General features: G+C 42.7%; 1 protein-coding gene across 2 annotated transcripts; it reads right to left on the minus strand.

Annotated features, from left to right (window-relative positions):
- Nucleotides 1-3390: 3390 nt before the first annotated feature.
- On the minus strand, nt 3391-11612 carry ZNF706 (zinc finger protein 706). Of its 2 annotated transcripts, none has more exons than XM_027883390.1 (4): nt 11473-11612; nt 8258-8394; nt 6999-7106; nt 3391-5252 (listed from the first exon to the last, which is right to left on the minus strand). In XM_027883390.1, the coding sequence occupies exons 2-3, from the start codon at nt 8390-8392 to the stop codon at nt 7011-7013; spliced, it is 231 nt and encodes a 76-aa protein (XP_027739191.1). In that variant the 5' UTR covers nt 8393-8394; nt 11473-11612; the 3' UTR covers nt 3391-5252; nt 6999-7010. The 2 variants fall into 2 exon arrangements, with proteins under 2 accessions (XP_027739191.1, XP_027739190.1); XM_027883389.1 differs by having other exon boundaries at nt 3955-6385.
- Between the last annotated feature and the right edge of the window lie 686 nt (nt 11613-12298).

Raw genomic sequence — 12298 nt, forward strand, 5'->3', positions numbered from 1 at the left:
TGTGGGAAGTAAGGAAGCTTCGTTGCACAGAGACTATCCTGGTCAGTTCCCACACTGCACACAGCCCACTGCCACAGGAAATCTGAGTTGTGCCTCCTTCAAGAACAGAACATGCAACCGCATTAAGCTTAACTGTAACAGAAAGTAATGACCATAAGAACAAGTCTGAATACCAGCAGGACACATACAATCATTCTAGACTTTTTGTGGTTTTGTTTTGGTTTTTTTTTTTTTCAGAAGACATCTTAGGCCTAATATTTAGGCCTATCCTGTTGGCCTGTGAGTATCCTGACAATTCCTGTGCATTTGTTTTCCAAGCATACTTTCATTTCACAAAGCACCTGATAAGACACAAAGGCAGCTTGGGTATTACACTGTTATCGGTAAACTAAGGGTAAAGAAGACAGACACAATATACTCTCGTGAGGGGTTGGATTGCATTGGCATCCATATGTAAAAGACAGGCAGCAATGATTAAAGTACAGGGACAGTCTTGAAAACCAGAAGAAAAAATGGCCAGAGTGGTGTCTGGGGAAAAATCACTCAACCATTTAGTCTAATTAGTGCTATGCAGTTTTATATACAGGATAACAGCTATTGCACATTCAGGAGATTCATCAGGCCAGCCTGGTCCTTCTCATTGCCAGCATGTAGGTAAGTAAATACTCATCAGAGCTCAAACTTTAATGAGATGCTCTGGCACGTTTGGGACCTTGAACTGATCAGGATGGAGTATATAAAACTTCTGACAACTTCACAGTGGGCAAACTGTGTAAAAAAATAAAAAGGATTTTCAAAGAGTGGGCCTCAATGGTTGCAGACAAAAGGGTGTGGATCCTGAGTGACTGGGTTTTACATAGCTCAAATACAGTAACACCTTCATTAGCAGAGTCTAAAAACACAGCTGGGGTTCTAAAAGGCAGATACAAAGCCTATAAATATCTATGAAAAGAAAAAGTTAAGTATAGGTCCATTACTTGATGAGGAAATGAAAAACAATCGAAGATTCACAAATAAGTAATAAACAGCACTTTTGACTTCAGTCAAAAGTTAACTAAACAAAACATGTTAAGAAGTTAAAAGAATAAGCTAAAATAGGCAGAATGCTTTGATGGAATTCAAGCTGGCAACAACTAATTACTCTTACCCTAGGATGCTCCAGCAATCAGCCACGTCACTATGGATCATGAGTGTTGCTTTCTGAGAACTCACAGAGCATAGAAAAGAGCCCAAGAGAGTAGTGGGACAAGCATAAGGAATTTAAAAATAAAGGGACTCTGTCAGTCAACTTAAATCTCAAAAAAAGGCTAGAATCATTTTCATAAAATTCTCTTATTAAATGCACAGGAAAAAGTAACCCAGCAATAGCCAGACAACAAGGATTTGTCAGGAATGAAGTATGCTGTACCCCACTATCATCCATCTCCTTTGTGAAAACCACCCTGGTGCCCACAGGCACACAAGATCCCAAATCTCCCTGTTGTTCTAAAGGCCTTTGACATTGTCAGTTTGTGAAGTCCTCACAGGTGAAATACAGAGCTCCAATCCATACGGACCACAAGGAAAAATCACAGCAGTATAAAGTGCTCTCAAAAAGCAGCTCCCAAAGGCTTACTGGGAACCTGTGAAGTTACTCAAGCAGGGTCATGCAAGGCTTTGCCTGGGGTCTATCCCATCAGTGTGTTCATGAACAACACAGACTAAAGAGTAAGGGAGGACATCTGGAAAACTCCCCCATGATACCACATTTAGATGAACTGTGAACAGTCCGGTCTGAGATCCATTAGAGACAGCTCTGTGGACACTAAATAGAGGGACACAAAGGAGATTATTAGTGGTACCAAAATGGACCTAGGATGTTGGTGTAAAAAGGCTAATATAATTCCAGTGTACGTTAACAGAATGCAAGTGCCAGAGGTTAGTTGTCCCAGCTACCCTGCAATAGCCTCAGCCAGCACTTTGGGTCACATTTTGGAGCAAACAGTTTAGGAGCACCGACTGGAGAGGATCCAGAGCACCAGCAATCACTAGAGTTAGAAGATGTGACCTAGGAAGAGTGATTCAATTAACTGGGTTTATTTTGAAGACTAGAAGAACACAATAGCAATGTTCAAATGAAGGCACTATTTATCACATCTATTGCCAATGAGAACAGTAAACAATTGACTTAATTCACAGGGATAAACTCTTGCTGTAGTAACTCTCCAATGGTACAGTTCAGCAGTGATACATGCTGCTTAAAAGGTCATGGGATCCTTTTCACTGGACGCTTTTAAGAGTTATAGAAACACTTGGTAGTTGGTCTTGGCAGATTTGATCCAATTTCAGAGCAAGGAGATGGTTTAGATAACTTACTGAGATTTCCCTTAATCCATGCTCTTCTGAAAGACCTCCAGCATTCAGTAAATTTTGTGCACTGTATTTTTTAACAGCTACAAAGAAGGAACACACAAGTATGTCTGCCATACCATCAAAGTGCTGCATGGATCTTGAATTTATATATTTAATGGACAGTGTTTTTCAGAGGAAAACTGTGCCATATTTCCTGAAAAAGCTGAGACACAGCCTGAACAGATTTCTGTTAGATAACCGTGTTGGGACAACTATAGATTCCTCCTTTCCCAGGAACCTCAGTGCTAAAAGCTACGTAAGAGAATTATAAAACATCCATGCAACCTAATCCACTTCTTTTTTAAAGCTACCAAGATAACACAACTCTAGACTTGTGAGTCTATGGTGCCATATCTATATAAAAACCGTAACACAATAGACAATGTATTAAAATATTTCAAAATAATTTAAAAAATGGACACACCCTCCCACTGTTTGAACTAGACCAAAATCGCTGATGATGCTACAGAATATGTAAAATGACACACTGAATACCAGTGCAAACATGAGTTTTGGAGCTGAATTTCAAGTCGACTGCAAAACTTGCAAGGTTTTAAACAGGTAAATCAAAGGCCCCCAAATTGCACCCAGCAGATAACTGGGTAGACAGAAACATAATCTGACCTTTACTTTGTTTGTAGATTCTGTAGGAATAATCAAGTTTACTGGTCAGGCCCTGGAAGACCAGGCTTCTAGTAAAGCCCAGTAATTCCTAACTTGTTTCTGTGAAAATGGGAAACAAAACAGACCTCAAGCCTATCAGTATTTGATGATAAAAGACATTCCATCTAATAGCACTTCTTATCAAGATAGGAAAACAGTTCAATATAGTTTACAGAAATGCTACAAATTCCTTCATTACTATGTGGTTTGTAAACAGCCTGTGGTCATTAGCTTTACTTACTTGAGCTGAAGTGTTTTCAGCAAATAACTAAAAGGGATAGTCTCCAGGGATGTTTCAAGAGCACTGTATAAAGCCAGCTATTTCCCTAAGGCTACGCAGCAACTGTCTTCAACTTCTATTTCAGATCTTTCACACAGCTTTTTGATAGCAACAAACCAGAAGCCCGTAGGTAGTGTAAAGCAGACGTAGAGAAACAAGCCTACTTAAGTCTGATTAACAAAATTGCAAAACTGTTCTTGATTATTCAGTAGTCCCCAACATGGCTTCACCATAATCACATGTTCTAACTTTTGCTCTAAGATCTAAAGTGAGACGTTTTTTCTGAACATTTTACATGACACTTAAAATATGATTTCGGATGCTGATTATATGCAGATTCCCAAAAGATGTGGGCTTCTGAAAATCCAAAATCACTCTTTAAAGTTGTTCCACAAGTATTCATGACAGCTGATGTCCATACTGACACCATAAAAGCCCCTTACCTGAATGCTGACCTTGCACAAAGATGAATCTTTCTCAAGGGAACACAGGAAGCTTTCCATGCCTTTTTCTTTTTTGCACAGGTAGACAGCTTCAAGTTCCATGGCTGTCCACAGGCAGGAAATTAATTTTCTAGGTGCAGCAACACTTGGTTTTAAAAGCAGGCAGGAAATATGACATTTTACGTTTTAGATTTTTAATTCTTTTTAATCAGACACATTACAATGCACAACTGTGTCTTTAGCCGGGTACCAGGGTGTGCTATCCTCCAGATCAGGAGGAGATGATAGAGAACTAGTCCTTCCTCTGACCTTTTAGATATATGGACTATTGCAGATAATTCTAAGTGAGGACTATTTCCACATTTGGTACAGCTTTATAACATTTCAGTCATAGCTTTCATTTACTTCTGTAACTGAGATTACAGCTATTGTAGCTAGGGATCTTACTGAACCGAGCATCATCCTTTCCTTCCAATAATAGAAACCTCATCATTTCATAAGGTATTTTCAAACTGAGCATCATGGAGTTTTGAAAACACAATTCTAACTGAAGTTAATCATCCCACTACTGATGCAGCTTTCCAACTCTTCAGTGCCCATTAAGAGAGATTGTTTATGAAACAAAATCTTTTTATTTAATGCTACACAATCTGAATTGAAGGAATAGAACATATACTTCACCTCAGGACCAAGCTATAGGGATACATCCCCACACATTTTTCAAAGTAAAACCAGATTATCAAATACCAATCAGCGCAAGAAACATCTTTATCCATTTGCACTCGGTGTATTCTTAGACAAACTACAGCATTAGAACATTGAAGTACCTCTCCCCCATACAGCACAAAGGTCGAGAGCAGATTTCTTGCCAGTTTGTCAGGATATATGTATTGATAACATTAAAGAAAAATAAATCAAGCGTTACATTCTGATGTCAGGTGTACAAGTGCAGTAGTGGATTATGCTGAGGAGAATAACATTACCTATAAAAGTTAAGTGGTATACAGGTTATCCCAGAGTGACTATAATACAGAGAAACTTTATGCCAAAGTAAGTATTTACAGAGATACTGTCACAGCAAAGAGGACAGGAAGCTAGTCTCACAGAAGTAGTTCAATAAAGAGCAAATGAGTGGACGAAGACAAAGGCTTTGACTTTATATAATAAAATACCAAGTGCATTCTTTTAAGTGAATGAGTCTTTGAGACTATGGTCCTAGATTTTAGGAAGCCATTTGAAGGCCAGATATACAGTCCTGCTGCATAGCAAGGGTTAGTTGGACTGCCAGAATTTTTACATCTATTGTAAACTCACAAATCACAGCAATTCTAGTATTGCTTCTTAATGCAGGGTCAAAAATAAAGCTCTTAAATAAGCCCCCTCCAAATGCCAAAGATGGAAGTTTGTATATCAGACCTAGCACAATTCAGATGTTTCTCCACTTCTGTGCTGTACATCTGGGATTAGAACTCAGCCCAGAACACTTTAAGGATAATTATGTTTATCTGCTCAAATGTTCTTGGCCAGAGTTATTATCCAGCTTTTTCTTGTCAATGCAACTTTAATCACATCCGATTTCTTTAAGTAGCCATATTATTTTAGTTACTTTGGCTCTTTTCCAACAGTCTTATTTTAAGCTGGTTGTGAAGGAAGGTTATTAATGGCTGGCTATTTTACGCATTTCTTGAAGAGAGAAATAACCAGACACATTTGAGGGGGAACATGTGTGGTTGACTGCTCAAAATATCATTAAAAATATTTTCAAACCCATTTTTCAACTAAGAGCAGAGTTGCTTTCACCTAGTATTTGCAAGCATTTTTTAAGCCAGCATACCCAGAAGCACTCAAATCTGCCACCCCTCAGCTTCCTCAGCCATCTACCTAAATAGAAAAGATAAAAGCATAACTAGAGTCTCTCCAGTGCATGACTTCAAGGAACATGATCCCTCACAGTAAAGAATCCCATTCGAAATGGCTTGCAGTATTTAGGCTCCAATACCCAGGACAAAAATGTAGGAGGAAGTCTCATGATTCTCATGCAGCTGCTCGGGCGAGTGCCGTGCCTTGAGCCCTCAGCTTGACCACTAGCGGCTGGGCTCAAGCAGGCAGCACACTGGACAGTAAATATGAGCAGCTTCCCTTTCCACTTTAATTTACTGTAATGTACATTACTTTCAGTGGAATGATACTGCTCACGTTTTGGCAGGATGGGGAAAATTCCACTTTTGTGTTTTTCTTATTATTTTATAAGGCAGATAATGCAGGAAGTTGAAACAGAATTTCTACAAGGAGTTAATCTGTGATATTGTAAAATCAAAGTACTACTTTATTAAGTGAGTTATTTTACACAATATGAACATCAATATAATTACAATTGTAAAAAATTTTTTATAACAAGTATGGACTGATTTTTCAGGATTTCCAAATAGGGCACAACTGTACATTTACACAGAATTGTCTTTTCATGAAGCCCAAGAGGGAACAGCATAAAAATATGAATGTTTCTGTAGCCCCTTCATTTTTGCTGATCAACAGTTTTAGAAAAGCAGCTGCAGGTTTGTTATGTAAGGTCTGACAGTAGAAGAGTCAATAGGTGTCATGACTTCACCTATAAAAAACAAGAACAACTCAGTTAAGCTGAACCATTACACAACGCTGCTTATCTCTGCATGAATGAAATACCATAATACTGCTTTTTACCTCATTTCAGCCTTTTATTATAACCACTTTCAGCTACAGCCTAACAACTGGCTACTTCTACAGTTAACATAGAAGTTAAGTTTCGTATTCGAATGCAGAAAAATCTGCATTCATCTGTATATTGTGAACAAAAAGGCTCAATTGTTGGAAATATACTAAATTACAGTCTCCATTACACGTTTTGTAGCGACAGATTGTAGTTATATATTTTGTTCAAAGCAAAACTAACATTTCAAAGCAAGAACTAAATAAGGAAGTATTCCTACAACACTAAGAATGAAGATTTGAAACAACATTAATCCCTTTTAAAACCTCTGTGCACACTGAAATGCCACAGCCATTTCACCCACGTAAGTACTAGCCTGCTTCTCCTTTTAACAGTTCAGGAGTCCAACTTTTACCTCCAGTAATTTTTATATTAAAAGAAATGAAGCAAGCTTAAAGCCCTAGTTATTGGTGGTAAAAAAACTGATTCATAATACAGCTTTCTCAGACAATCAATTAAAAATTAAGGTAACGACCTGTAGACAACTTTACGCCTGAACATCAGCCAATTCTGGAGGAAGTGGAGTCTTAGGATGCTTGCTTTCAAAGTGCTGTTTGAAGGTCTTGGGATCCGGCATTTGAGTCTGATTAAAGAGAGACATTAAACTTTATGCACAGTAGAAGTGTTAAATAATGCTACAAAACCTATTCCCCAACATGTTTTATTTTCTTTTCCCTGAAGCAAACTGTCTCCTCAATGACACTGCTCTAGTGACACACGCACCACTAATTTAGCTGCAGGGTAGGACAGAGTATTTGACCTCCTATTCTCAGAGATGCTTTTAAGCACTACTATCACTTTGTTTTTGGCATGTCCATCAGTGGTGCTATTCTTGCTAAGTATCTCCCTGCACATCTTACACTTCATATGTTGGTTTGGTGGAAAATCTCCTTACTATCTTCTTTTTTAACACCTTAAATGCTTATCCTTTTCAGAACCAAGTCTTTATTAAAGTTATTTCTTTTGTTTATCAACAGGCTAAAAAGTTATATGGCATGACCTGATTCCCTGTTTGGCACAAGCTATCTCAGACCTTTGCTACAACACAGTTGCAGGCATCCACTGTCCCAAGGGATGGATGCTGCAGCTTGATTTCACAACAAGTACTTAAGGGAGCAACCCTTAATTTGGAAACTTATTTAAGACATTTAAAGTGACAAATCAATTCTGGGACTGACCATTTAAATGAAAACAGCAAGTTTATCCTTCAGCTCCAAAATGAGCACATTCAGGAAAACCAGGCAGAAGGAAATGTACAATCTGATTAGGGCTTGCATTTCTGTTCTCTTGTCAAGTAAGTTTTTCTAGCAAAAGTTACTGTGTATCAAACTTACACTAAGGCTTTTGCCAGCACCCCTTTCCCTCTCTGCATCAACATCAGTAACAAATGATTCTAAGGTGGGCCAATTCCATCACAAAAAAATCATGTTTCCATTTGGAGACTGAACAGGAAGCAATCTCACACTAACAGCACACGCGGACCACTGCAATACAAAAGGCAAAATAACTACCCAAACCAGACCTGTACACGCCCTCTGATTTTCTCCTGTCTCAATTATCAGTACAGCTAAATTTGTAAGCAAGTCACATAACAGATGCAAATGCTTCTTATAGCTACAAGCTTGACAACCACTTTAAGTATTTTAGTTTCCACTATACAATCTTCTAAAAATTCTGCTCTAGGCTGGAAGACAGACCTCCCTACAATACTATTTTGACTTCGGTTCCTCTTACCCTACAGACAGTGCAGGTATATATCAAGGCAGCCTTGGCTGCAGCCTTCTGATCATGTCCTTGTTTCTTTTTTTGCTCAGCTTGCTTTTTGGCATTTTTCTGCTGCGACTGAATCTTCTGCTGTCCACGAGCCATATCTACAAACAAAAAGAAGACATTTAGTCTACAAACATGAGAAACTACTGCTGCTGAGGATGAGCACAATGCAGTCATGCACTCTGTCCACAAGGCCTACAACTCCCATAACTCAAACACAACAGACATCTGTTCTTCACAATGTAAAGACTCTGAGTTTAGTGTCACTTTTAAAATACACCAGAATTATTAGGCTGTTCTAAGGTTTCTTCCTCTACAAAGATTCACGGTCTACTTTTGAAAAGTGTTTTCAATAGTCAGAATAATTAAAAGTTTCCTTTGCAGTTAATAGAAACGTATTCTCTATTTCCAAAGGTACAGAAAAATTCCAATTTTATTGTTATTGTTATTTTGTTTTTTTTCCTAAAGCTTACGACTGAGCCTTTATTTCTGGAACTTGAAACAAGTTTCAAGAAAGGCAAATCAAAGTATTACCCAAGGTGCATTAGTGTCTTTTGGTGTAGGTGCCTGTGACCTGCTTTGGAGTTGGGAACACCAAGAGCAGCAGGTCACCCCTCTTTATTGAAAGATATTTTTACAGGTGGCTATTTTTTTATTTTCAGTCAACTTTACATGCATGTATATTTCTTGAAATAAAATTGCTCCCATCAGAAGCCATTTCTCTATACAACACAGGAGCATAAAGGAAGCAAATGTTATTGCCATATGCTACTACAATGTCCACCAGAAGAAGAAATGAGATGCAAGAGTCACATTTCAGGGAGCATCAAGACATCGCATTTCCCAATAACAATGTTCCACCTGCACCCAGCCCACCAGAGACACCCAATTCAGTCTGTGCCCCACCCCCAGAGCAGACACCAGGCAGGATTTGGGCACACCAACAGAGCAGGATTCAGAGTGTGGTTATGTAACCCAGCAGCCCAATTTCTGCTGCTGTCTTTCTCTCAGTCCCTCACAGCCCAGGCACAATCCAGTTGTGCAGCTCTCTCAGAAGCACAACACTGACTGCCCAAGCACAGCACAGCCAGCGAAGTCCATTGTTCTCAGGAGAACTAGCAAAGTCTAGCGCTCCCAGGAGGATAGTTTCTTGGTCACTGCCCCTCCACATGACCCGGGCACTTGCTCCAAGTTTGGCAGCTCTGGGACAGATCACTCTGTGGGGCTACACCAGGCCTGTCATGTGGTCCTTCCCAACAGGGCAGGCGGCCTCCGGCTGAGAGAGAAAGGCCTATCCAAACAGTGACTGACCTACAGTAAATACGTGTGAGAAGCCCATAAAACCATTATGAAAATGGAGTCCACAAGACATACTAACATTGGAAAATTCACTAGTACTGTGAGAATTTCTGGACATGTAACATCACAGTGCCTAACAGCAAAACGACAGTCCTGAGACCCAGAACAGCTCCTGTGGACTGAGAGGCACCTCTGGGGTCACAGCCCGCTTCTTTCACTGCATCAAACACCACCTCGTAACCCTCTGCAGAAGCAATACAGCACATCTTCAGCATTCACTCCCCTTCAGTTTCTCTAAAAGATAATTTAGAAGTCCATATGGCTAACAAAACTGAACACAACACAAATTCCATTAACAAGCACCTAGAAATATATGTGGCGTTCAACAGGTTCCGTAAGATATAGGATTGCATGTTAATAAGACTAAAAATACCAGTCTATGTTTCACTGTACACTACAGCTACTCCAGAACACCCTGGCCAGGGCCTCACACTGTTTATATACAGAATGGCTCAACCAGAACACTGGATTCCCATTTAAAATTTAAAAATAAGGGGAAAAAATGAGATATTGGCAATAGCATTGCATACCCTGGAAGCAACCGTAGGTTTATTTCGCTTCCATTTTACCCGCATTACAGCAATCCTACAGACGTCAGGGGGGGTCTCAACAGAAAACAGTTAAATGTAACAAAAAATAGTTCTTTTCACAAAGTATTTGCATATTATTTTGTATTTTAGTGCCTTGATAAGCAGTACATTGCAACAGCCAACGCCACTGAGCTTTTGTATGTACTTGGCAACTGCTGCTTTTAATTAAGTCACAGACAAGAAAATATGACCAAAAACATCTGCTCAAAAGTATCAACCACCATACTATGCCCAAGACCAAAAATCCAAGAGTTTAAACACTGAAAGTCACATTAATACAGCTGACAGAGAGTGTTCCTGAAACACTAAGAAAAGGAAGATTTAGATTATCATTACCCTAAAAAGTGACAAAACCCAATCTCAAAGCTTGTTTAAAAGAACGGTGAGCTCATCAACAAAGCTAAATCAGTATTTCAATTGCTCAACGCAGGTAAGTGCTGTTTTCCTTATCAGGCAAACCTCACAGAGTCCAGCAGACCGGCCCGCTGCCTCCAAATAAAGAACGCGTGAGCACGTAGGACACCGAATACATGGCTAAAAAAAAAAAAAAAAAAAAAAAAAAAAAAAAAAAAAAAAAAAAAAAAAAAAAAAAAAAAAAAAAAAAAAAAAAAAAAAAAAAAAAAAAAAAAAAAAAAAAAAAAAAAAAAAAAAAAAAAAAAAAAAAAAAAAAAAGATGCCAAATCGTAACAGGATTTTTTGCTGCCAAGTCACAGCAGCAGCAGCAGCGCGGGCACCGCGACTGGAACTCGCAGCACGGCAGTGCCTCTCACCGGGCCATCGCCCTGTAAGTAACCAGAGCCCGAGCGGAGTTTCAAGTCCTAAAACCGGACACCGACAGCTGCTTCCGCTGTCACTTCAGAGACGAATAACGGCGGGAGGCCCCGCCTGAGGCCTCCCCGGTGCTCCCGCGGGGCTTGGCGGCCCCTCCGCCAGGGACGGCCCGGCCCGGCCTGCGCCGCGCGGGGACCGGGGGCGGCCGCGGCCCCGGGGCGGGCCAGGCGGAGCACAGGCGGCCGCAGCCCCGCCACGCGCCCCACGGGAGGAGAGCGGCCGTGGTAAGACGGACGGACGGACGGACGGAGGCCGCGGCCAAGCAGCCCTGGCGGACAGCGGGCCCGGAGCGGAGCGCGGAGCGCGCCCCGCGGCCGGGCCGTCCCCTTCCCCCGAGCTGGGCCCACTCCCCTCTCCCCCCCCGCCCTGTTCCGTCCCGCTGCCCCCGCCGCTGCTCACCAGAGCGGGATCCGGGCTGGGCGGCCCTGGCAGCGGCTGTGGGAGCTCCGGCCGCGCCGCCGCCGCCGCTGCTGGTGCTGCTGTTCGGGAGGAGAACGGCGAGGAGGAGGAGGCGGAGGCAGCGGCGCCGCTCTGCGCGTGCGCGGCCCCACCCCCGCCTCGCGCGGCCCGACCCGCGCCAGCCAATGGCGGCGCGCGCGCGTTACATAACGGCGGGGGGCGGGGGGTGCCAGGAGCGCGGCCCGGGGGGCGGGGCGGTTCCGGGGTCACGGGTTCGAGTCCTGGCGGCGGAGGGTCCGTAGGGGATACCCCCGCAGCGGCCGGGTTGGGTGGCCGGGGCTGCGAGGCCTGGCCTCGGGACCCTGCTGCTTTGACCCCGAGGAGGCCCGCTGGGGCGGGCAGGGCGCACCGGGGCTCCGCACTGGGAGGGGTCTGTGGTGGGGCGCACAGGGACAGCGATCGCCGCGCCCTAGCGGAGATAAGCCAGGACAGACAGCCCTGCCCTGCCCGTCCGGTTCCCGGGAGCGCAGCCCCGGTGGTGTCCCTGGGAGCTTCCTGTGCCGAGCCCCCGGCCCGCGGGATGCGGCACCGCCTGCCCTCGGAGCACCGCCGCTCCCGGCAGGCCCGGCTCACAGCCGCATTCCTCTGTGCTTAGTTAGAGCACAGCGGCAGCCTAAAAATAGTGCTGTTCCTCCTCAGAGCGATCCAGATAAGTGGCTCAGGAGAGGCAGTAGGGAAGGCAGGAGATGAGGGCAGGCAGGGATGCCAGAGAGGATGAGATCCTGTTCTGGCTGCGGTTCACACAGAAGGCCTGTGCATAGGCTTG

Source organism: Empidonax traillii, unplaced genomic scaffold (assembly GCF_003031625.1).
Source record: "Empidonax traillii isolate 1590-97213 ecotype Southwest subspecies unplaced genomic scaffold, ASM303162v1 scaffold126:size1624879, whole genome shotgun sequence".
NCBI lineage: Eukaryota > Metazoa > Chordata > Aves > Passeriformes > Tyrannidae > Empidonax > Empidonax traillii.

What these genes read in the sequence shown, in the direction of transcription:
- ZNF706 (XM_027883390.1), bottom strand. Translation starts at nt 8,392, where the DNA reads ATGGCTCGTGGACAGCAGAAGATTCAGTCGCAGCAGAAAAATGCCAAA. An exon ending in ATACCTGCACTGTCTGTAGG is followed by an intron (nt 7,107 to 8,257) that starts GTAAGAGGAACC and finishes CTCTTTAATCAG; the next exon opens with ACTCAAATGCCGGATCCCAA.